The sequence below is a fragment of the Taudactylus pleione genome, unplaced genomic scaffold, assembly GCF_031769625.1.
Source record: "Taudactylus pleione unplaced genomic scaffold, aTauple2 ptg000316l, whole genome shotgun sequence".
In the NCBI taxonomy this organism is placed as follows: Eukaryota; Metazoa; Chordata; class Amphibia; order Anura; family Myobatrachidae; genus Taudactylus; species Taudactylus pleione.
In genome coordinates, this window is record NW_028284717.1 from 748,277 (window position 1) to 775,428 (window position 27,152).

Sequence of the window (27,152 nt, forward strand, 5' to 3'; positions counted from 1 at the left end):
TGAAAAAAGTTTCGCGCCCATGCTCTAGAAGATAATAGCTAGAATCTGATTGGTTGCTATGGGCGACATGTCCACTTCTAAAAACTCTCACTTTAGTTAATTTACCCCTATTACAGTGGTACCCAAACTTTTTTGAATCGCGGCGCCCTAGAGTATCGGCATCTTTGCCATGGCACCCCTGGGCCAAACGTTTCTTATAGAGAAATTCAGCAAAAATGACATGAAGTAAATTGAGATTATATGTCACCTGTTTGTGGTGTTCACAGGGCTGTGCTTCTTTTTGTTCCCATATTCTTTGATTGGCGGCCATTACCACTGTTTTTCCTATAACACTGACTAAAAATCATTTTATTTGGTGTTGGACCACCAACCCGAGGCACCCCAGGGTGCCACTGCACACAGTTTGTTGGTCGTATACTTTGTAAGGGATAAGGTGAGTGTTGCTATATACGTATATATGTATTTCCAATTACCCATCAGTATAACATTGATAGAGGTTGTTATAAAGGAACGTTCCCCTATAACATTTATACATGAAAGTCAGCATGGGCTCCCCATAATACAGACGCCTTCTGCTTGCTGTGTGCCTCCCCCCTCACACCCCGCTGTCTGCTATCACACTGTCTGCAATCCCCTGGGAAGAGTCTGCTTAAACTTCAGAGTCACAATGGATTCAACGCGGCATTGTTTTCCTGTCAGATGTAATTCCCTCTCTGCAAGGGGGCTTACAATAAGATTTTGCAACACACCTGAAAGAATTACGAATTAAAGGCAAAGTTCACAGCACTGTCTTGCAAGTGTCTCTGTGTCATAAACATTTCAGCTTCATCATACATACAGCAGTCTCTTTACTGAGATAATGGAGTGTTGTTGTTGCAGTAGTGTCACAGCTGTTGATACTGTATAAACCTATCGTGTTTTGTTACACTATATTATCTCTATTGTTTCTTTAATCGGGCTGTCGAGAGCAAGATGAATGTTATTTAGAAAGTTCTCTGTATATGCATCACATACGGCATTGGATTTGCACTGAGGCACTTACATGGTTTTTTCAGCGCATTTCACATGCACGTCTATTGTCTGGTGTTTGCTGACACCTCTGCTAACTAGGTGTGCAGACAGGCAGAACAGTCCGATGAGGAACATTGTGCAAAGTGTAAACATCCCATCCACACCCAACCTACTATCATTATATCGTACTTTTCCCATTTTCACGCCTTCATTTGTTTTTACAAAGGTGCGAAATGCGTCATCTTATCAGTACAGTAAATGACCAGAGCCACCTCTGCTAGCTGTGAGCTGGGGCAAAAAGCAAGTGTTTTGTGGCATGTAAATGGATGTACACTGGTTTGCAGAACAACAAATGCCCATAATGGTACAAAATTAATTTTTATAAACTCACAGATGTACTCATTTTACATATACATTCAGTGGACATCCAATTCAATCTAAATGTTTTTTTAAAGTGGTGGTAGAATCATAGGGAATTGTATTTTACCCCAGGTACGTCCATCTCTATGCCTTGTAAAACTTCTATAAATAAAAAATATACTTATTCCAATATGGTGCCAGCAGGAAACCCATAATGTCCTCACACAAACAAACAAAAACAACACAACCAAACTAACTTGTGATAGATAAAAAATTAAAAATACTGTATTTCCAGTAAAAATTACAAAAAAGAATGCACAATTTGGATACAGACCCACGTCAGTGAGAAGGTTTGTCATCCCCAATGACACGGCAAAGTGTAGCAAGTCAACTTATATTCCAATTACCTGTAATGTGGAATGTGTCCCGCGATTGTTGATCGCGGGTCACTGGCCCCGTCGTCGGTGAGTTGGTGGCGTGCTGGATGACCGATATCGACCAGGTTACATAGGGACCCGCGATTGTTGATCGCGGGTCACTGGCCCCGTTGTTGGTGGGTTGGTGGTGTGCTAGATGATCGATATCAATCATCCAGCACACCAGGAAGGTGCAGGAAGATCGTTCAGCGATATCGTTATCACTGACATTTGTCCCGTGTGGATGTACCAAAAGTTTTATAACATTCACATTGATTAATTCCTCACAAGATTATACCCTTTTATTTGTTATATTGTGGAATGTATTCCTGCAGTCATGTCACACACTGACGTTGTAGTAACCGCATTGCTCCTGGGGAGGGCTGAAGATTTCTTTATTAACAAGTATTTAAACTATATAGCGCACACATATTCTGCAGCGCTTCACAGAGAATATCTTAGTCATTTATATCAGTCCCTGCCCCAGTGGCTTACAATCTATATTCCCTACCACATGTACTGTATACACAAGGGATAATACACTATGGCCCGTATTCACTTTGAAGCGAAAAGTCTGAGGCCGGACTTTTCGCCGTCTTCGCCGCTTCCCTGCCAAAATGCAAACAGGCGAAAAGTTGCGTAGTTTTTGGGGAAATCAGCCTGACACCCCCCCCCCCCCAAAAGATGCTCTGCCATGGCGGTTCACTACGGGTACCCCCGATTAGCCCTGCTGAAGGTATTTGGGGTCTTTTAATGGTCTCAATAGGAGCTATTTAGCGTTTTTTGGTGACAGTGGTGAATAGTTTTTTGAAATTTTTTTTTGGGGGAAATAAGTATTCCCATCAAATTTGGGGTACATGAAAATGGGTGCAAGCTTATTTTCAAGTTGCTAAAGAAAAGCATTAAATAGCTCCAAAAACACACTTTCAGCAAGCACCTGCAATCAAAAATACACCTCCCCCATACTTCCAGACACCCCCAAAAGCTATTTCGCTACTTTTTTATTTTGTACCCCCACTTTGAATTTTTCGCCTATTTTTTCAAAGTGCTTTTTTAGGGTGACTTTTTTTGGGCGTTTTTTGACGCAATTAGCGTCAAGGGGGTGTACAAAGGGTTTAGGGGCGTTGACGCAATTTTGTACCCCAAAACCCCAATTCTGCCCTTTTTTATTGCTGCCCATCCATTGACGATACTGGTAACAACGCGCAAACTTTTTGCACATGCGAAAAGTCAGGGAAATTGAATACGGGGATAAACGAAATCTGGCGAAGTTGACGCCATCGACGAAAAAGTTTTGCCGAAACTGACTCTTCGCTCCAAATTGAATACGTAAAAAAAATGTAATGGACACTCCCGCACATGTGAAATGCATACTATTGCACACGAGTTCCAAATGGCCACTTATGTGGTGGTTTCGACAAGAACACTTGGTAGGTAGGGAGGCTCATACACCTGCAGATCTATGGAAACAATGAAAGTTTATCAGGATGACAATTCAACCTGTCATGTTTCCAGGGCGATGCTGGACTGGTATACAGAAAATTCGGTAACCTGGATGGACTGGCCAGCTCAGAGTTCAGATCTTAACCCCACTGAGAACCTCTGGGACGAATTGGAGCGACTGGTGTGTTCTAGGCCGACTTGACCATTTTTAGTGTCACAGATGGTCACTGTACGTAAGGCGGAATGATAAGACATATCACCTGCTGGTGTCCAGGAACTTGTGCACAGTTAGCAGTGCTTAAAGTAGTCCTAGAGAAGTAGTGGTGCTCCCCCCCCCTCTGCGCTTTTTCAATAAAAGGACAACGTGCGTCGGAAAAAGCAGCTTGGTCTCAAAAGAAAGGGGCGTGGTCACACAATAGTATTCCCAATTCAAGTTACGCCGCACAGTAGCACAATCTGATTAACATTACACCACAAAGTAGTGTCCCTTATTCATGTTATGACACACAGCAGTGCTCCTTTTACACAATGCCCACATTTACTCCTTCCTCCCTGTCTTCCTCATCTGTGTCACACCTGTTTGTCTGCCCCTCCCCTTTAGAATGTAAGCTCTTATGAGCAGGGCCCTCTACCCTCTTGTGCTTTTGCTTACTTTACTTTCATCTACTTCTTACTCCCCACTAGGGCACCTAACACTTATGCTCTGTTGCTTATCTGGGTGTTATGGTCGCTGATGTAGCAATGTATATTATCTATGTCCTTGTCCTGTATTGTATTGTATTGTACTGTAAGTCACTGGTCAATTTATTTGCTTATGTACTATGTAAGGCACTGTGGAACACTTGAGGAGCCATATAAATAAATGATAATAATAATAATAATAATAATAATAATAATAATAATAATAATTTGTCCCCCTTATATACAATGCCCACAGTAGTAGTGCCCCTAATACACATAATGCAGGGGTGTATTTATAATGGGTGCAAGGTGTGCAGTGCACACGGGCCCCTGGGGGGTCCACACCGCACACCCTGCACCCATATGTAGTTTATACTTTTCCGCCGTCTTCAGAGTCCTGCTGTGCAGCGCTGGGCCACCTCTGCAGAGCAGCAAAAAATCACAGGGCAAAATGGTGGCGGCCATATTAACTGTGACCCGCACATGCGCAGAAAAGAGATCTCCGGGAATAAGGCGCGGGCACCATTTTACCAGAGACCCATGCATGTGCAGTAGATTCTGGCATTAAGCAATAATCTACTGCACTCAGAGAGGTCTCGGGCCCAAACGGAGGCTGCACTCCTCTTTTAAAATGCCCCTGACATAATGCCCACAGTAGTAGTGCCCCTTATACAATGCCCACAGCAGTAGTGCCCCTTAAGCAATGCTCACAGCGGTGGTCCCCCCTATGCAGTACCCCTTATACAGTGCCCCCAGTAGTGGTGCCGCTTATGCAGTGCCCTCAGTAGTGGTAGTACCCCTTATGCAGTGCCCCCAGTATTGGTAGTGCCCCTTATGCAGTGCCCACAGTAGTGGTAGTGCCCCTTCTGCAGTGCCCCCAGTAGTGGTGCCCCTTATGCACTGCCCCCAATGGAAGTGCCCCTTATGCAGTGCCCCCAGTAGGAGTGTTCCTTATGCAGTGCCCCCAGGAGTGGTGCCTCTTATGCAGAGTCCACATTTGTGGTGCCCTTATGCCGTGCCCCTTTGCAGTGCCCCCAGAAGTGGTACCCCTTATGCAGTGCCCCCATTAGTAGTGTCCCCATTAGTACTGCCCCCAATAGTAATGCCACCAGTAGTAATGCCACTAGTAGTAGTGCCGACAGTAGTGATGCCACCTGTAGTAGTGTCCCCCAATGGTAATGCCCCCAATAGCAATGCTCCCTGTAGTAATAACCCCAGAAGTAATGCCCACGGTAGTGCCCTCAATAATAATGCCCCCTGTAGTAATGACTCCAATAGTAATGCCCCCTGTAGTAATGACTCCAATAGTAATGCCCCCTGTAGTAATGACTCCAATAGTAATGCCCCCTGTAGTAATGACTCCAATAGTAATGCCCCCTGTAGTAGTGCCGCTTATACAAAAAAATCCTAATACTTACCTTAAGCCTCGTTCCTGTATCTGCTGCCGTCCGGTCCGCCTGGCTGCTCCTTGGAACTATGGGAGAGACGTTATGACGTCTTTCCCATAGTGCCCACTGCGGGAGCCGGAAGCCGAAGCTCAGGAGTGAACTCCAGCCTCTGGCTGCCGCTGTGGGGAAGGAGCCGGGCGCCCGCTGGTAACAAGATCTCAGCGGGCGGCCCAGCGAATGGAGCCTCCCTGCGGCACCGGGCTGAGGTGGACCGGAGGAGGTGGAACTGGTTCCGTCTCCAAATAGAAGTGATGGAACGCCGTTTCGCCCCATTCCGGACCACTTTAACGCCTGGACGTCTGCAGTAATCACTGCACATGGTGGACCTACAAAGTACTGATGTCAATAAAATCTTGTTGATCTGTTTGCTGTCAGTGTCCAATCACTGTTGTCTACATATTGTATTGTCATATGTTTTCCAATGAACCTACCTGTATGTGTTTGGATTGTGTGAGAAAACTGGAGCACATTTGTACGCACAGAAGATGTGCACCAGGGAAGGGCACTGTAGCGCATTAGCGTAAAGTACCAGAAGCAACTGCAGCAATGAAGGCCGAGACTGCCTCTGAGTTATAATCATGCCCTATGGGGGAGTAATCCATCCCCTCCAAAGACTCCGTTCCCTCAACAGACCCCGCTCACATTAGGGCTGCTTCCAGAAATTTCCTGGGCTGGTTTTCCATCTCAATCTACCCCTCCCAGTAGGAAGGTTGTTGCCCTCAGACTGGTTTCCCCCGTACACCTATGGGCCAATCCAACCCTGAGTGGATCTTCATGTGTTGAGCACAAGGGTTTACAGCCAGATGTGATCTTTATGTTTTCTTTAGTGCAAATTGCTTTTTATTAAATGAATATGCTTATGGTAAAACAGACAAAAAAAAATCTTGATTACCAATTACATACAAATACACACAAAACACACAAACAAAACAAAAACAAAAACAAGGAAAATAATAGATAAAAATAAAATACAATACAGCTCCGGTATCAACAAGAGCAAGCAAAAAGAAGCAACTCCACCCTATTGAATCTAGGGGCCAGAAAAGTTATAGACCTCGAGGGTATCATAAACCATCAAGAGGTTTGGGAGGGACGTACAGCAATAATATTTTTAAAGGTGTTTAAATCCTTGCTTTATGTTTTCTTTATCTGTGACATGACGTATTGTTGGGATTAACATTTTTTATTTTTATTATTATTTATGGCTAGCGCTAATTTTTCAACGTCATCACAAGGTTTATTTCTACACTACTTCAGACTCAGGCGCGGGCTGCTGATATTGAAATGATGGCGTGAAGGCTGGCCAATCACACCAACATATTTACACCGTGTACTTTATCATGTAATAGGCACAGAGAGCACAGGGCCTGATTCAGAGCCGGACGCACTGACCAGAGCGCTCACTGTGAATAAGGGCCCTCCTACCTAAAAATGGAGCGGCCTCCTGGCCACTCGCATAGCTGTGGGTGACCACCCACAGCTTATGCGAGCGGCCAAAAAGATGGTCGCGATGGTCAAGACTATCGCGACCATCGGGCTTGCGACGAGACCCTGCCGCAAGCCCAGGAGTGATTTTGGCTCTATCAGAGCCAAAAGCACTCCCACTGACATCACTAGTGATGTCAGTGGGGCCGACCCCAGACGGTAGGCGTTCCCATGGGAACGCCTCCGTCTGGGCAGCAATGCCCCCGGCACGCCCACCAAAGGGGGCGTGCTGTCACTCACCATCGACAGCAGGCCCCCTTTGGTGCGAGACCCATAGCGACAGCTTGGCTGTCGCTATGCAGGTCTCGCGCATGCGCACGACGGAGCTCCCTCCGTCGTGCGCACTAGGGCACCATCGACCCGCTTGCGAGCACTCAGCGCTCGCGAGCGGGTCTGAATTAGGCCCACATTTCATAGTGGAAAGTCCTTAGCTTACGAGTTCCCAGCAGTGCATTGATGTATTGTGAGAGGCGATAAGTTCAAGCAGCGTCAGGGCAATCCCGCCATGTTCTGTGCTACTGATAGATACGGCTACAGAAAAAAAAAATAACTCCAGTCTAATAAATAAGAGGGAGAAAAGGAAATTGTCAGACGCTAGTGGACGAGGCCCTGAAAGGGGATAACATACACATGTCTCAGGAACAGAAGTGACAGCATGGAAAATTGGACAGGCTTAAAAAATATATTTTCAAAATTGCCAATAAACTCAGCCTCAAGTCTCCGTCACTGGTCAAAATGAGAGCACAGGATATTTCAAGACCCTTGTCATGTTGTTCTATTAAGCGTGTAATATCCTGGATGCTCTAGTGAACTGCCGGGCAGCCTGTGTCTCCTCAGCTGTGATGGAACTACAAGTCATAGAATGCCCTGTAAACTCCCAGCATGCTTTGCATGCGATGTAAAAAAATCAGTCAGATACTCTGATAAGTCTGGATCATAGATCAGATTTTAAAAACACATTATTTTGTTTTATTTTGCTATTTGTTTTTTGCTGCTTAATTTTCGAGAGATTGTTGTGCTAATGTAATTATAATAATCAGGGCCGGCTCTTGGGGTGTTCGACCAGTGCGGTCGGACAGGGGTGCCACCTCATAGAGGACGCAACCCTCCCAACATCCCGATTTCAGCGGGACAGCACTGTCCCACTGTTCCACCCATTGGGACGAAGTGTCCGGCCGGTGGTCTGGTCGGGGGGTTGGGAACACCCACCACTGCAGCTATGCGACGGTGCTGGACCCCGGATTAGCTGAATGGATGCTGCGCGCATGCGCGTGGCATCCATTCAGTGCTGGGCTCGCCCCCAGCCTGACATTACACAGGAGGTGTGCCGTGCAGGCAGGCCCCCAAATAACGACACAAAAGTGTCGTCTGGATGTAAAGCTTCGACTAAAGCACGTTTTACATCCTACCATCACAGAGCGCGGTTACCCTTGGAGCCGGCCCTGATAATAATATAAAACGTTGGCGTACTTTATAGAAATGTCTAATTGATAATAACTTAATTTATTAGTAGTATACACTGGATTTGCATAAGCAGAGTTGCGCTGGCCCACCTTACAGAACCTGATTTCTTTATCTTGCAATGCCCCCCCAATCACCCCCACCAGAGACCCCATCACCTCCTCCACCTGTCGGTATTACAGGAAGGAAAAGATTCTATGATAAATGTAAACTAGAATTAAGTTTCATACTGGCTGGCAGGAAGGCCAGACTCACACTCACCTGAGCTCGCTGTACCATACCTGCTAGCATCTCTGATTGTCATGGCACTTTTAAAGGGGTAAGGTTTTAGCACATTGGTATGTGATTTGGGCAGATCAGGGACATGTTCTTCTAATGTGTCCCATGTGTTTTAGTTAGGAATTCTGGTAGACATGATGCAGGTGTACATAAATATACTGGCAGCAGCTCGTCCATAACCACCCAGGGGCGCCCACACAAAAATTCACACTCCCTGCGTCCAAATTTGTTCTGCAACTCCTTGCAGTAAGCATCAGGAGTCAGGATGCATTACGCAGTGACATCAGCCAACTGCGTGCGTTGTGTGTGGATAATGGGCACGATCCATTATGAATCGCAACTGTGATTATGTACGCAGACGGCCGATTGTTCCGAGTGCGCAAAGTCTTCACTGCGATCACACAGTAATCTCCGTGACCACACAGCTCTCACTGCGTGCGTTGAGGTTAGCAAATTCTGAGTAAGGTCAGAAATACATGTTGGTAGCTGCTCAACCACTTCCGTAATATCACTCAGGTGCATGTAAGGGAGGGGTTAGTCTATACAAGATACAACAAAAAGTAATCCCCCAGCACACTGAATGAAATCAGCAATAAGATTTGAAAAACTACATGGTGGTAGATAATTCAGAGATCTCAGTTGCATATATGTGCAAAGATATGGCTAAGCCTCTAGATCGCGTCACGACGTCTCTGATACCGGAGGTCCCTATCACTTGGTCAGAATCTGGGGTGCTGAACTCCAAAAGAGACCTGTTGTAACTGCGCGTGAGGCTACGATGGTACTCACTGATACTGATGGTTCCGGAGACTTGCAAAATATTTTGGATGTGAGTAAGGGGAAGTGGGCGTCCTTATGCTAGGCTGCAATGGCATTGCAATCAGGGCCGGTGCTAGACTTCTAGGCATCCTAGGCAAAACTTCTGCATGCACATTTTTAAGGGTCCCCTCCTAACTTAGGTCTTACAGAATGCCCACAGTAGTAGTTCCCCTAAAACACTAAATGCCCACTTGTAATGGTGCCCCTTATGCAGTGCCCCCAGCAGTAATAATGCCCCTAAAAGTAATGCCCCTTACGCAGTGCCCCCAGCAGAATAATGGCCCTAAAAGTAATGCCCCCTTGCGCAGTGCCCCCAGCAGTAATAATTCCCCTAAAAGTAATGCCCCCTTGCGCAGTGCCCCCAGCAGTAATAATGCCCCTAACAGTAATGCCCCTTGAAGTGCCCCCAGTAGTAAGACCCTGTAGTGCAGTCCCTGTAATGCCCCCTGTAGTGCCCCCAGTAATGCAGCCCCTGTAATGCCCCCTATACTGCTAGCCCGTGTAGTGCCTCCAGTAGTGCGGCCCCTGTTATGCCCCCTGTAGTGCCCCTAATAGTGCAACCCCTGTAATGCCCCCAGTAGTGCGACCCCTGTAGTGCCCCTAGTAGTGCAGCCCCTGTAGTGCAGCCCATGTAATGCCCCCTATAGTGCGGCCCCTGTATTGCCCCCTGTAGTGCCCCCAGTAATGCAGCCCCTGTAATGCCCCTATAGTGCGGACCCTGTAATGCCCCCTGTAGTGCCCCCAGTAATGCAGCCCCTGTAATACCCCCTATACTGTGGCCCCTGTAGTGCCTCCAGTAGTGTGGCCCCTGTAATGCCCCCTGTAGTGCCCCTAATAGTGCAGCCCCTGTAATGCCCCCAGTAGTGCGGCCCCTGTAGTGCCCCTAGTAGTGCAGCCCCTTTAGTGCGGTCCATGTAATGCCCCCTATAGTGCGGCCCCTGTAATGCCCCCTATGGTGCGGCCCCTGTAGTGCCCCCAGTAGTGCGGCCCCTATAGTGCACCCAGTAGTGCGGCCCCTGTAGTGGCCCCAGTAGTGCGGCCCCTGTAGTGCCCCCAGTAGTGCGGCCCCTGTAATGCCCCCTGTAGTGCCCCCAGTAATGCGGCCCCACGCGTGTGCACACACACACTCATACATTCATTCATACATACATACAGACACACACAAAAAAAACACTTGCCTTAAACCCGGCTCCAGTGCCTTGTTACCGTCCATCCCCCGCTCGTCATGACGTCACGCCCATAGTGCACTGCAGGACCTGGAAGATGGAGCTCAGGAGTGAGCTCCGTCCTCCATCTTGTGCCGGGGGGGGGGATTGGTAAGGAGCCGGGCGCCGCCGGGGGAGGGGGGAGGTATAGAAGGAGCCGGGTGCCCGCTTGTAACACAATCTCAGCGGGCACCCGGAAAAAGGAAGGGGTGGTGACTGGAGGGCCGGGCGCCCTCTAGTGGCCGGCGCCCCTAGGAAGCTGCCTAAGCTTGCCTAGTGGAAGCGCCGGCCCTGATTGCAATTGCAAACATTAGCATATTTTCTCTTGTATCGGTCCTCCATCTTTTGTCTTTTTACCCAGATTAGCAAGTCGCATGCAGATACATAGATACATAAGATGCCATCGTTAGTAGTCAGGGTACCTGGCATTGTACTTTTCTCGCATTACTGATATTAATAAGACACATATTATGTGCAAATGGCCCTGGCGTTATGCTTGGCGCAGCTAATTGTCAAAGTCTGTGGCGCGCCAAACTGGGCTGTACCGGCAACATCTCAGGATATAACAGCTGTAGTTACATAACCACCCATCCTCTGTGCCATTCTACGCATCCCGTCTTTGGCCACGTGCTCTATTTGTGGCGATCTGTTGGCCGTGAAACAATCAGCACTCGGGCTCCTGAGCCACAGTTTTAGAATCCTGGATTAGTCAATAAATATTTGCGTTCTATAAATATAGTTTTCTCTTTGTTGCAGTGACTATCAAACTCCAATTATGTTATTTTACCATCATTAAATCGGACGAACCACCAGCTATAAATTTCCAGCTGTCAGATTTATAGCAGTTCCTTAAATCCTGCACATTCCTGCCCATCACAAATAATCAAACTTCACGTATTGCCCCTCTGTGATTTGAGCTGCGCGGAAGCAGCCTCTAGTAATATGTTGGCACCTGGTCACTGGGAGAGGTGTGTGCTGTGGGAATCTCAGCTTGTCAACTGCAGACTCTTGATCTTGTGACAGTGATATCTGCCGTTCCCCTGGTAGACGGCTTCTGCTTTCTTTGTGTTGTTTATGCTGTTTTTAATATTGCCAGGAAATTTAGGTTGAGATAATTATAGAACATCTGCCCAAGTTGCATAGTGTCCTCTGTCCTGCTGTCATTTGCATAACAATACCATTAGCGCTGTGGATGGAGAGCCGCACTTCTCTTTACACAGGCAATTTAAAGACTCAAGCTAAAGCCAGGTTCACACAAATGCTTCACAATATGACACAAAATACCTACAGGGGCTGATTCTGCTTTAGTGTGTTTTTGGTGTAGTCGCGCCAGCGACTATATGCTAATGTCAGCCCTTCCCCTGGCGTACAAGCGTACGTCTAAATGTGCATGGGCTGAGGCCACTTTGGGCATCATTAGACGCAACAATTCCACTTGGTGAATCTTTAGACGCTAGCATCCATTATCGAAAATAGCACCTGCCCCCATGCTAGGTGCACATTCTGTCCGTCAGATTATGGGTTTGCAACCACTTATGTGGCATGCCCCCGACACTCAAAACACGTCCATCATAAAGTGCGCCTCCATGCGTCTGATTAACCACCTCCCAGTCACTGCCCAGTAACGCCCAATGAATTTGCGATACCGTGTGTCACAATCGCTACTGTGACTCCCAAGGTCGGACTGGCTCACAGGTGTAGAGGGGAACTCCCCAGTGGGCCTCACTGTCTGAAGGCCCCACTCCCTCCTCTAGGGGTGGATCAGGATAATGCATGAACTTGGGTGCTTGAATTGTTTCTATTGAAACTACACCAAGATTAGCCCTCTTGCCAATCAAAGTGGGTGGTCCTGACACACCCCTGTCTCCTTTGTAAAGGTGCCCTGTTCTTTGCATGTCCTCTGTAATGGTTGGCTTTGTGGTGGTGGCCACACGCCTTCTACTGCATTCCCTGGTGGGCTCTTCATGCCCCATTCTGACACTGGTGGCTCTGTATGCTTTTTTTTTAGGCATTCAGCAATACTGAGCGCAAGTCACATGGGTGCATCGATTCCTCCCAACTCCTCCGATTTGGGAGATATGTCTTGCTGATGGGTGCCCCTTCAGTGCTGAGATGGCGTTGTTTGGGTGTGTTTAGTTGAGGGCTAGCCAAATCCTCAATAGGTGACAGTCACCACCCATGCAGTGTGCCCTTTCATCTTGATAAGGCTGAATGAGGCAAATATTAACTAACTAGGGACGGTCATCGAATGGTTCATCATCTGTAGTTTTCGTTGATGGTGCCATCAGTACTTAACATCAATGACAGGAAACCATTGAAAGAATACCATTTATGGTGTGAACCACTGATGGACGTCCCGACTGTGGGACAAGTGACCGCGGCTGGTCAATTAATCAAGGGGGACGGGGCTAAGATGCACAATGGTAGGGACAAGCACCGTCCACAATGCCATTGGAGAAATAAAACATTGGCGCATCATTGCCATATGGTAGAGAAACATTGGACCTCCACCTTTGATGGCAAAGCCATCGATCTTCGGTGTTTATCATCGATGGTCAATGGCCATCTCTACACAGAACAGTTTGCAATATGTTGCTGATCTCTAAGTAATTCCATTCCTAAGCACTGTGGGCCTGATTCAGAGGCGCTCGCTGCTTGCGAGCGCTCTGAATCAGGGTGGGGTTTTTTTTTTTTCGGCCTCCAGGACACTCGCTAAGCTGTGGGTGGAACACCCACAGCTTTTGCTGGCAGCCTAGCGATGGTCGTGACCATCGGGCTTGCGAGGAGACCCTGTGGTAGGGTCTCAGCACTCGCAAGCCTGAGTGGACTTCCTGCTCTAATAGACCAGGAAGTCCACTACTGACATCACGAGTGATGTCAATAGGGCCGCCCTAAGGGAACGCCTGCGTTTGTGCAGCCACCCCCCCTTCCCCACCTACAAAACGGGGCGAGCTGTCAATCAACATCGACAGCCGCCCGTCTTGTAGGCAGAACTGTTGCGACAAAGCTGCCGTTGCAGTACGGGTCTCGCACATGCGCAGGCGGGGGTGGCACATGCGCAGTCGGAGACCATCGACCCGCTTGCGAGCACTGTGCTTTCGCGAGCGGGTCTGAATCAGGCCCTGTGTACAGTAAAGTCTAGCCAAGAAGACTACAACATATAAGACTACAAAATGTAAATACAGTCTTAGAAATGTTGCATTCTGTCATGGTTTGGGAACTCACATCATTTGAAAAAATGCATCCGCTGGGGTGCAATCAACCTCCATAGAAAAAGAACAGTCCCCTTCATAATATAATCCACAGTGGTCAAAGAGGGCACTCTGCAGGCTTCAATTCCAGTCAAGTTACATTGGGTTTACCACATGTAGGTCAAAAGATACAGGGTTCCATAGGCCGACCACGCAACATTCTATCTGCTGGTGGACTCTGGATAAAAAGAACAGGCACTTACCACAAATAAATATATCAACTCCAGGTGCCCGTATAAAAGGGTGACATAGTTCAAGGGACTGACTGCACTCCAAGAGATTGCAATATACATTTTATTTATTTAGTTGCAGAAGCGACGTTTCAGATCTTGCTTTCTCTGTAATTGGGATGAAGTTACTCCCCTGGTTGTATTCCCTCCCTGACTAGGATCCTGGTCAATCCCACCTTAATATTAACGCTTACATTTCATAAAATACTGTAAAATACAAATGTGTGTATTAATAAATGAACAATCTCAAAGAAAACAGTAAATTACAGTAGCTGTCAGTTTCCGTCCCACATGTGCATTATATCTGCAGACAGGATCACTGAAGTTGGTTGCAGCCAGCGGCCGTCCTTGAATGCGCTCTCAGGGGTCTAGTTACTAAGCAGTGTTAGGAGACAGAGTGAAAAGTGATAAGGTGCCAGCCAATCAGCTCCCAACTGTCATTTTTCAAACACAGCCTGTGAGATGACAGTTGGGAGCTGATTGGCTGGCACCTTATCACTTTTCACTCTGTCTCCTAACACTGCTTAGTAAATAGACCCCTCTGACTGAGAACAATTTCTGGGAGAAGCTGTGAGTTCCCAATATACAGTACAGTATCTTGTAACTACGGGCCCGATTCAACGATTGCGCTAATGCTGCCTAACGATACTGCCTTTGAACCTCTATACACCCCTTCCTATACCTTCTGATATCCTGCCTATAAACCTCTAAGGATGACACTATTTTGCGTACGCAGTCATACGGTAAATAAAGACTCCAGACCTAGAACCTGTGGTTCCAAAGCACAAAGTATTATTCAAGTAAAAGTACAGCAGTTACACGCTATGATCCTCATATAATCTTGGCGCAAAGAGATTATACAGACCCAAGTACAATTATACATACGCAGCGCTCTCTGGTCCAGATGTAGGCATCAGCAAGAAACCACCATCAATCAGCATTCAGCACGAAGACTAGGAACCCAGGGTCAGAGCACACATATTTATACCCCCCCAGAAATAGACAACACAATAGAGAAGTTTGTTGCTAGTACCATTGGTCCTAAAGGAGAGGGCATATGTTACAAGGCACCTAACAGGTTGGTTCAAATAGACACAATCCAGCCTCTAACAACTGGGGGTCTCTGGTTTCCCGCCTCATGCAAATCCTAACAGTTGTTCATATCATGTACATTTTGTTGCTTGAAGTCTCTGTGGTCCATAAGTTGAGAATGCATGATGCGATCTCCACACCGATGATAACGGAATACTGTTGAGAGAGTACGCATCAGTACAATACCAAACATGGCTTACTTATCACATATAAAACCTTAGTTACAAAATAATCTTTATTTCATAGCAATTATAGTAAATGTGCATACTTGAATCTTATACCTTAAAGCTTATGGAGCCTTGTATGTGAATATGTAATGTGTGAGTATGTGGGGTTTGATGTAAAGACGCTAGTTAACTTGGGGCAGATGTGTGCGCATGAAGCTAATATTCGATGTTTTCATACAGGATCTTATGCATTCGCTAATATGCGACTAGTTAACAGCGCAATTGTGCGTATTAATGTGTGTATGAGAAATGGTGAAAGATGCAATCACATGATGCTAATAGTAATATCGCCACATGTACTAAAGTGTGAGTTTATCTAAAATGGCGCTTGGGCGGCCATTCACAAAATGGCGTCTTGCGATCTCATTTCCAAGATGGCGTCTTGCGGCCAGTCGCAAGATAGCGTCGCTGCGATTAATTTTTAAACTGATCTTGTCTCAGCCAATAATCCAGCTTCGACACGCCGCTGCTGTGAATTTGTACGTAGCGGCCGTGCGAAAATAAGCAAATTTCACTAGCCGACGAGATTTATATTGCGATGCCCACCATCGGCTTCGCAAATCCAGGCCTCTGCGTACAAAGACGCCACTCAGCCGCAGTTCAGTCGATTATCAGACCCCTGAATGGCCTATGGCCGCCGAAACTGAGAAGCCAAAGTAATTTTCACTGCGTCTGGGGTCGCAGGCAGTGAGAAGCCAAAGTAATTTTCACTGCGTCTGGGGTCGCCACCTCCCTGTTGCTGCCCACAAACGGACCCGGACTGTCAACCGCTTTGAATCGTTGAAAATGGTTTTACCGTATTGGGTCTGATTTTTCGATGGGCGGTATGGATGCGTCAAGTCTTTTAAATATCGCACGCGGTTGCGTCAGGCGTTTTTTTTAACGGTTTTAAAAATTGTGTTTTTATGACACGAAAATATACTTGCACCCATTTTAACGTACCCCCAAATTACGTGGAACAGTAATTTCCTGGAAAAAAAAATAGCTTACTATCTTTTTTTCAACATTTTTTGTTTTCGCCCAAAATTTGCGCAGTCGTTTTTTGGCAAAGTACGCAACTTATGATTTTTTTTACCATAAGGGGGGGGTCAAAAGGGTTCTGAAAGAAATCCCCACATTATTAGCCAAAAAATGGGAATTTGGCTTTTTTTTTGCCTGGTCTGGAATGGAGAGAACTTTTCTGAAGTTTTTTTTTTTTTTCGCCTGTTTTTATGCGAACATTTCGCCGTTTTTTGGGGGGCAAAAGAGACGTCCGTTTCGCCGCTAATTGAATGGATTTAATAAAGCTTGGAGAGAGATAAAATTGGACATAAATAGCACCAACCAATCAGCTCCTAACTGTCATTTTTCAAACACAACCTGTAAAGTGACAGTTAGGAGCTGATTGGTTGGTGCTATTTATCTCCAATTTTATCTCTCTCCAGTCTTTATTAAATCCTCACTGCCAGTGACATTGGTAATGACACTTGGCGCACGCGCAGTGCGTCTCAGGCACATGCGCAGACCACCGATAGCCGCTAAACTGCGTAAACACTATCGCTGCTCCCGTCTCTGAATCAGACCTGTTTTTACTATTTACAAATCCTTTTATTTTTTCTCTGTCTCTACATTATTTTCCTCCCCTGTTTTGAATGCACAGTAAGAAATTGTCTGACAATAGTACCGGGAGAACGTACTTAACAAAGCCATTATTTGCTGGAAATTGCATTATTAGCTGAGCCGACACGCTGGCACGCCTATTAGCTGCAACATATAGAATAAGCAAAGAGATCTCCAACAGTAGAGGACCTATAGAAATGCCTGATGGCTCTTTACTAAGGGTCACACAACGGAGCTATTGTGGGAGATTTCAGGCAGGATAAGTGTTTATAGATCATCTTCTTTTTATTTTCCCTTTTACCCAGAGACGATGGCGTATAAAATGCCACTTACTGCTTTCCCTGTTGTGAGATGCACTTCTCTTATCTGTGTTGGTAAACGGAGAGCAGTTTTCAAACTTCCCTTTGAAGATTTTATTTTTTTGCTGTTATTGTCACTAATGCTTTAGATGAAAGGTGCAGACTTCCATTACCTGTGTTGGATGGGTCAATCCGGCTTTTATCTTTTACGCAGATATTTGTGACCTCAAATCGAAACGGATTTTAGAGCCGCAACGAAATTTTGTTGCCAGAATTTGTAAAACACTTTATTGCTCCTAAATCTATGAATTTATGATATTTCATACTGAAAAAAAGGTGACAGGAACCAACTTGCAAGAGAAAGGGAGACAAATAGTTCCCATAGCAACCGGTCAACCCAAAGCAATGCTCTGATCGTTTGCTGTAGTTTAGGAATCCTGTATTATTATTGTCTATTTAGATTTATTTGTGTTGTGCCAGGAGTGCTGGGAGTTTGATAAATGGGGTTATGTGCTATCTATTGAGCATTGGTCCAGCTATATTGTAAAGGGAAAAATTGGCCTACTTGAGTATGTTAAGAGAATACAATGTAGTTTTGTGTGAACTGTGTAGTTAGAATAGACTAAGGGCACACTTGCCTACTTTTTGGCCGCTCCTCTCCGGGATGCAGCTGGCTTCTTTAGGGGCGACGGATCCGCGAGGATGCGGTGGGGCAAAAATGAGGCAATTCGCATGGTTTTAGCCCCGTCCCCTCCATACAGAACCGTGATTTCTGCTATTATCTCCCCATCATGTACACTCTTCCGCACCTGGGGGGTATATTTACTAAAGTGCGGGTTGTTAGAAGTGGGGTTGTTGAAAAATACCAACCAATCAGATTCTAGCTATTACCTTCTAGAAGGTGCTACTTGAATGTTAGTCGAATCTGGTTGGTTGCTATGGGCAACAACTCCACTTGTAAAAACTGGCAGTTTAGTAAATATACCCCCTGGGGAGAGAATGGAGAATAACCACAAATATGGATGTGTGCCATTAAGCCATTTCTGCACTTATATCTGTCTACGCCTTCCAAATTACGGAGGTAGCGAGGGACGTGCTCTAATCATGCATACAGTACTGTAGCTAGCAGTACTTTCCACATTTTAAATTCATTTCCAGGGGTACTTATTGCAGCATCAAAGCCAGTGGACGGGTGCATCAAGGGGAGAAATGCGGTCAATCCCTGAAAATATGTGTTTGATGGCATCTCCCATATGCACCAAGCCCCGTAGTGCATCGCTTGGTTGCGGTGGGTGACAATCGGATCTCTCCCAGCACCCTCCCCCCACCCCGTGGCGTGGGTGTAGAAGGACGCCGGAGGGGCTTCTGGGTCATAAACCTGGTAGCCCCACCATCGCAAAGGGCCGCTCTTACCGACAGAGTGGTCCTTTGCGGCGATCGTCATGCATACCGGCGTTACCAATGCTGGCATGCATGCGATGACCGGCGGAACGCATTGCATCCAGAATGCGATGCGTCACGCCATCCCTCCCAGTGCCGCTAAACACGTCATGCAAAATTCTGAGCAGTGGTTTTTCAAACTTTCTTGAACCATGGCACCCTAGAGTATCGGCATTTTATTCACGGCACCCCTAGGCCAAAAGATTTGTTATTGAGAAATACTGTAAAAATCATTAAATGAAATAAATCGTGCTTACCTGTCATCCTTGTTCAGTTGTGTATGACTTGTTGTACCTGTCTCATTGACCAGAAATAATTAGTTTTGGCCCTGGACCAGCAAATTGTGGCACGCCTGCAAGTGCCCTGCGGATCCCCAGGCTGACACAACACAGAGATTGGGAATCACTGGTCTAGAGAGCCCATGACCTCCTCAATATCCATCAGGTCATGTTTCCTCATTTCCTCATACTTTTTGCCATTTAAATTAACCTATAAAGACCAGACGATAAGAGCATTTGATAAAATAATACCATAAAAAGCAAAATACAGATTTCATTGCACAACTAATCCATTTTGAAAAATTGGCAATTTCCATGCAAATTGGGACAGTCAGTACCTATGATATCAATGTTCTGAACAATGAATTAAGAGATTATGGGATAATCTATGCACAATATGTGGGGCAATGATTGATAACCCAAATGGTCTCTTAATATGTGTGCGGGGCTACAGAAAAACAACATGGGACTTCTTAAAGAGTTTACTAATTAGAGATGTGCGCGGATGTGTATTGGTGTTTTGGTTTAGCCAAGACCACCCTGAAGTCTTTTGGTTGGGATTCGGTTTTGGTTTTGGATTTCTTTTCATGTAACCTAGACCTGTTCTTGTTCCTATGATAATATTAACATCAATAACTTTAATTTCCAGTCATTTTACCACACCACAGCGCTTGAAATCAGGCAGGGACTTACATACAATCAAAAACACGCAAGATCTAGAATTGCGAGAAGATCTGGGTCAGCGCTTGGTTGGAACCTGAACCCTTAAAATCGGGTGTGTTTGGTTTTCTCAAAAACCAAACCGCTCATCTCTATAAATAATAATGTGTAAGCTAGTCAATGTGAGCTATTTAAAAATGTAGTTATTATAAAATAATGTTATAAAACAGTTGTAAAATTTGAGTTATCATATTGAACTGGTATAATACATTTGTGTTCTTATAATGATAATAATAATAATAATAATATTGCACAGTCTATCGTTCAGGTCAATGAGTGATTTTCTCACGATCGCGTAATACAGGAGTTCTACATACGCCATATACTTTGTTGCTGTTGTTGCTAAGGTTTTGTTGTTTTATCTGCAACCAAATCTCACACCAATTCTTACTCCTTTCAGTCTGGAAAAAAAGAAAAAGGAGACCCATTAAACATCGCCATTGACAGGATGACCAAGAAAACACGAGACTTGCGGCGGCAGGTAGGTTCCGCAGTCTGATAACATTGTAAACGCATTTGTTACATTCCGTTGAGGATGCCTGCCTCATTCCTACAGTTATTGCTGTAAAATACATGTCAGTTTTAGTTCACCTACAAACTGCTGAGGCAGCCATTTTGTGACCTAAATCAATATTTAAGAGAATGAAACCTCTCATGTGCCACAAAGCTGGTACCTCAGGGGCATTTGGTCAAGCAGTATGTCAGTGTGACCCAGGAATAGGCTGGTGCTATATATATATATATATATATATATATATATATATAACTTAATAATAATGATAATATTAATATTTGGTTCTGTCCACAAAATGGCTGACCCCATTATGTTTAGGCAACAGGCAGCATTGAAATAGTTCTTTGTTTTTTTACGGCATGTTAAATACATTGAATTTTACAGCCTGTATTTTAAGGTAGTAGATCACATCACATCATTGCATTGAAATGCCCAGTAGATCAGCTATGATATTCTGCAGGTAGAATGCTGTATTTTGATCCATGGCCACCAGTTGTAATACCATTGAGTAGTACACAGTAAGCGGTATATTTACTAAAGTGCAGGTTTATAAAAGTGGAGATGTTGCCCATAGCAACCAATCAGATTGTAACTATTGTCTTCTAGAAGGTGCTAGATAAATGATAAGTAGAAGCTGATTGGTTGCTATGGGCAACATATCCACCTATAAACTCACACTTTAGTAAATATACCCCTAAGACTGTAAGGGGTAAATTTACTAAGATTCGAGATAGGTCGAGATGACCATCTTGGGTGATTTATTCATTTTTTTCCTGCTTGCAAATTTAGTAAAGGCAAAGGTCGGGTGAGTTAGGGCTCTATTTACTACAATATGCATTGGTAATGCAGATTGTAGTGTGATATTACCGACTGAATTCACATTGCGAATTCAGCCAATATCCCCTCTGTCCCTGCGAATCCCCTCAGCACACTAGTCACGGTACTTTCACAAAAAATACCATGACAATTGCCTACGCATGTGCCGACCCGAACATTGCTAAGCCCCGCCCCCACGATCGCAACCCATCCTCCCTTAATTACACTTACCTCCGGTGATGTCCTCCGTGGTTCTGGTCAGCTGACATCCCATCCTGCACTGGGACCCGGTCAGGTGACAACTGGGCCCCAGTGCAGGCTGGGAGACCAGCTGACCGGAGGGGAGGACATCACCGGAGCCCCGATCACCGGTCCCTGGACTCAAGTAATTTTTTTTTTTTACTAATTATTTTTTATGTTTTTGCAGTGTATCAGTGTGTGGTCTGTTTAGACCACATAGCTGATTACTGGGGCCGGCTCTGGGCTCTGCCCGTTAGAGCAGAGCAGGAGTATGGTAACCGGGGGAGACCCTGGATAACCCCACCTCCAGGTGGCGTTATTATCACAGGGCTTTCCCCGGTATTTTTTAACAATTTATTTTTAGTAACTTTGGCCAGATCACATTTCCCATTACAATTATGGGAAATGCGATCTGCTTACTAAAAATAAGTGATAATTAGGGCTTGGAATAGAATTTTACGAATTCTACTCCAGTTGCCCTTTAATAACTTTAGGTGATACTAAAATAATGTGAAAAGGCTGTGAACACACCATTTTCACTTTATTTTAGTAATAATGATGTTGATAAATAGAGCCCTTGGAGAGAGATTTCTCTCATCTCACTCGTAAAACTCGGGTGAGATAGCAATCTCGAATCAAATCACCATCGGGCCAAATCGGAAGTACTTTTCACCTACAAAATAAATTTCTCAAATTTACCAAGAATCGGATGACAAGCTCCAGAGAAATCACTTTTCAATCTCGCAACCCCCTGAGCTGCGAGATGGTCAGAAACATACACAAGTCATTGTGATTTGTGTATGTTTATTTCTGTAAATGGTTAAAATAGGGTTCATTTAAAAAAAAAATGACGTGAGGTCCCCCCCCAAAAGACTAACCAGCCCCGGACTTGCCAGCCAGCCCTGGTTCTTAAAATTACAGGGAAAAAAAATGTGTAAGGATTCCCTGTAATGTAAGAACCAGCACCAGGCAGCAGGGACAGAGCTGGTTTTAAATATAGGGAGAAAAAAAATGGCGTGAGGTTACCCCTATATTTAAAACCAGCTCCGGACCCTTTCTAGCGGGAGGCTGATGCTACAGCCAGGGGTGCCCTTTCACCGGGCCCCCCAGCCGCAGCATCATCCCTGACCGCTAGTCAGCCCAGGCCAGGGATCCCTGGGGAGTTGGGGACCCCTCCAATAAAGGGGTCCCCCTCTCCAGGGCACCCCTGGCCTAGGCTGATATTCCGGGGCTATACCCGCCACCCCTGAGCGGTGGGTGGCGGGTTGATCATGTATGTAGGGTTAAAAATAGAATTATCAACATTGGGCCTGATTCAGACCGACTCGCGAGCGGCTGTCCGCTCGCAAGTGGGTCGATGTTGTGCACTGCGCATGCGCACGACGGCGCAAGGGAACGCCTACCGTCAGAAGCCGGCCCACTGACATCACTAGTGATGTCAGTGGGAGTGATTTTGGCTCTGATAGAGCCAAAATCACTACGGGCCTTGCGGTTGAAAACCTCAACCGCAGGCTCCGGCTCGCAGTGGCGATGGTCGCGATGGTCAAGACCATCGCGCCCATCAAACTGCACGCTCGTATAGGCTGTGGGTGGTGACCCACAGCTATACGAGCGTCCAGGAGGACGCTCCATAATTATGGAGGGCGGCCCTCATTCAGAGTGTGCGCTCTGCTCAGAGCGTACGGCTCTGAATGAGGGCCATTGTCTTTACAGTAGAACTACACGTCCCAGTAAGCCTCCCCCGCATGCTGGTACTTGGAGAACCACAAGTACCAGCATGCGGGGCATTAAGGGCCCGCCGGTACGTGTAGTTCACCTGTAAATAAATGTAAAAAACACACAAAGCACGCACACTGTGAAAATAAAGATTTATTACATCCATACACACTCACACATCCTCACCTGCTCCTTTTGTCCCACGACCCTGCTCCTAACCCTCCCGGGGGGTGTGCCTAACCCTAAGTCCCCCGGGGAGCCCTGAAACCTAACCCTCCCCCCCCCGCAGCTATCACACCCGGCTTACCTTCATTTGGTATGATGGTCGTCGGGTTCCCAGCGTAGGGATAATGATGGGTGTTGGTATTTCGATGCCTGTTATTAGTCCCTTGTCGGGATTAGACAGTCGGGAAGCCGGCGGTCAGCATTTCGACCATCGGCTTTCTGACTGCATCCCCTTCCTTTGCAGTGCTGCTGAGGGAGACACATTTTTCGGAAGGGGACATCTGAAAGTGGAGGGATGGGATACTGATTAATAGGGCCTGTAGGCGGCATATAGACGTGGGGTGCTCATCAAGTGGAAAATGCTTACGCTCATAGGAGTTTTGTTGCCACTAATATAATTGCACAGATTTTTTTATACCTAGTTATCCAGTTTTCAGGCATATTTTTACTATTTACCATATTATTCAAATGATCGACAAAAGAGCAATGCAGAAAGCACTTTACATGGGAGATCTGCTTCCAGCTGAGTGACTAACCGCCCTACCAGCCATGTGTAAAAATATCTCTATCCGATGTTTACATTAGGCCAATAAAAGATGCCGGATTCTGCAAAGACTTCAGCAATTTCCATAAGACTGAAACTCACATTAACTAACACTGGAGTCATTCTGCTGGTTGATAAATTTTATTTTATAGCAGATCTGAAATCAGGCAGTAAGTTGTTTTTTTTTGTATTCAATCTTTTATATTTGTGTACGTATCTTTTTTTTTTTGTAGTTGTTGTCTCTTATAAAACGAATTTCTGCTAAATGTTTATCAGGATGACATTGGGTTTTATGGTACACTTTAGTGCTTCTGTGGATATGGAGGGTGGTTTAATACAGATGATTTACTCTCCCCAGTCTGCAATCATTTCCTTACCGCCTAATTATCAGCCCCAGTTTAATTTACTCTACACATAATGTTTGCTGATGCACATATGGCCTCCCATCTCTCAGTATATGCGGCACATAGCAGGTTAGTTTGTGTTAGGCTGGGAACTCATTAAAGACCATGGGATACTGTATACAGCATATCGCACTTACTGTATAATATAGCACGGCTGGCTAGGCAGCCATTGCACTTTCATAGAAATGTCATGCGTACCTAAACTAGAGATAAAATCACTTTTATTACAGTATCCAATAAGTACATTCACTTTCTGATAGTTACTGTTTTGGGGGGATACTGTCTAATCCCGGCAGGGTTCTAATGATAGGCGTCGAAATCCCGACGCCTGTCATTATCACTACGCCGGGAGCCTGACGCACGGCATACCAAACGCAGGTAAACCAGGCGGTAGGCGCGGACAGCCACGGGGGGAAGGAGGGTTAGGTTAGGGGTTTTAGGGGGGGACTTGGGGTTAGGCACCCCCCTGGGAGGGTTAGAGTTAGGCACCCCCAGCAGGAGGTTAGGGTTAGACACCCCCCCGGAAGGATTAGGGTTAGGCCAAGGTAAGGGAGGGTTAGGGTTAGGCACCCCCGGGGGAGGTTAGGGTTAGGCACTCCCCTGGTAGACTTAGGTTTAGGCTGCAGGTAAGAGGGGTGGTTAGGTTTAGGCACTTACTGGGGGGGTTAGGCACTTGGCGGGGAGGTTAGGGTTAGGCACCCCTAAGGGAGGGTTAGGGTTAGGGGGGTGGGGTAGGGTTAGTAATAGTAAAAATACTTACCTGTCAGGATCTTCTGTTGCCGGTCTTGCGTCTGGCGGTATTTCATACTGATCCCGTTTTGGGATACGGTTCTTCGCTGCCCTGTTGGCTAATATAGGAGACTGCCCCCCAGTAAAACCACCTCCATCGGTAATGTTAGCGATTCAGTCATACTAAACTGACACTAAAATGGAACTAAATGGTGATGACCAGAGATTGCCCTGTTTTTTTTTAGTTTGCAAGAGACATCAATGTTGCCACAAGGTGGCATAAACCTGGTTGGCTCATTGGTTGCCATTCCCCTTCTACCACCGGGTACGATGAGTTCTGCAATTTCACGGGCGCCTTTAGCTGTTGGGAGGCCTAAATTTGAGGACCAAGGGCCTGCTTCACTACCGTACGCAACTGCGAATACGCACGCAATCGGCCCGATTGTTGCGTTCTGCGCATGAGTATGCAGGCTACGCAGACCCATCGCAGAGTGATTGACAGGAAGTGCCATTTGTGGGAGGTGATGGTGGGAGGGGTTGGGGAAACGCAGGCGTGACAGTGCGTTCAGGGGCGTGCATAAATTATCCACTGCGATAGCCTACGCAGTCTGAGGCCTCATAGCGTGCGTGGTTGTTAGGAATGTCAGGTCAGGGCTTGTGCAAGTCTGCGTGAGGCTGCCATGGTACTCCATTGTACCGGTGGTTTCGCTATTCTGCTAAATATTACGGATGTGTGTAAGGTAAAGTGGGCGTCCTTATGTTGTGCTGAATTTGCATTGCGAACGCAGCGGATTAGCTTGCTATCGCACTTGAACTGCGTGTGTACGCAATATTGCCATCCGTAGTGAATCAGGGCCTAGGACTGTAATTAGGGGGTGTGTGAGTCGTGCCACCGCCCAGCTTGCAGGTCCTAATTGGTGCCCCATGGTGAAATACACCCTGCATCCTGTAGATCCACTTACGTGTCCTGTGGATGCTAGGTAAATTATGACCATGCTATGCCCGTGTAGTGGATAGCCTCGTAGATATAGGAACACAAATTAGCAAGCACTGATAGAATATATCAAAGGGAAAAACCTCAATCTTAGTCCAGCCAAAACACAAGTAACAGTATTGGCAGAGTCAGATTTCATAATATGGGCTCTGTTTAACATTGGTACTGTAGGTCAACGTGTACGTTTCATATACATTCATATCTCAGCAACACAGAATTTTAGGTACAATTGATTAATCCAGGGATCCTCTTGTACGAAAACCATGCTGCTATGTGTAGTTTTCTCTCGATCACCGCCAGCCCCAGGAGGCTCAGCGCCTGAGCGGTATTATATAACACAGAGTAGATTTTGCAATGCCTATCCAGCTACGCAGGTGTCCCATTGATGAGTATAGGGTAACGCCATAACAAGATGCCATTACCTAGCTTTTTGTTGCTTGATTGTGCAGACGCCAGATAATGGTGACGCGGTGACCGATGACAATAGAGCGACCTCAGAAGAAATCTGCAATCTCTCTGCGGTAGCCTTGTTGTTAGATATTCCTTTGGCGAAACCCCCCCCCCCACTACTTTGCGCATTTTAGGGAAGAAGGATGCAGGAAAAGATGCTCGGTGTTACCGAGTCGCACGTCTCTCTCGCCCGATGTGTAACGCGACTTGTAGCGCACAGAGGATAGATGTACGTGCGCACTTCTGTATTACCCGTTTCCCCACATTTACAACCGATGTACGCATTACATGTCGCAGAACAAGTTGCATTAACGACACCGTGGAAAAATGATTTTGGTCCTATATGTTCCCAGCAGTTCTGGAGTGTGACGATACGCTCTCCAGGACATTTTAGGACATAAATACATCATCTCGCGGCGATTAGATGTATTAGATGGGGACTGTTTGAAAAGGATTGTTGAACACATTTTCAGTTTTCTTCCAGAGAAATTACAGTATTTCTTTAGAAAACTATAATGTTGCAAAACGCAGCCAATTCATCTGAGGGCTAGCTCTGCCTGAGAGGGATTCAGTAATGTATTTGCGCCAAGACCTAAGAAATGTTCTGCACAGCATGATATTAATTTTTCTGTGACTTCAGAGGCTGTAGAACATATTCCAAGGTCCTGACACATCTGAACTTTTCAATCTCTTGACTACTGATTACAAAAAGTAGAAAATGGTGAAAGTAAATCAAATAATTCAATGGAATCTTATCCTTATTTTCGGCTGGTTAA

At 45.9% G+C, this 27,152-nt stretch overlaps 1 protein-coding gene across 1 annotated transcript in view; it reads left to right on the forward strand.

Moving 5' to 3' along the window:
• Positions 1-27,152, forward strand: part of CTNNA2 (catenin alpha 2) — a 937,723-nt gene that overhangs the window by 248,792 nt on the left and 661,779 nt on the right. Inside the window, exon 2 of the mRNA XM_088442722.1 lies at positions 20,145-20,225. Within this exon, the coding sequence (XP_088298848.1) occupies positions 20,193-20,225 (33 nt within the window). The 5' untranslated portion in view covers positions 20,145-20,192. The remainder of the gene's footprint in view (positions 1-20,144; positions 20,226-27,152) is intronic.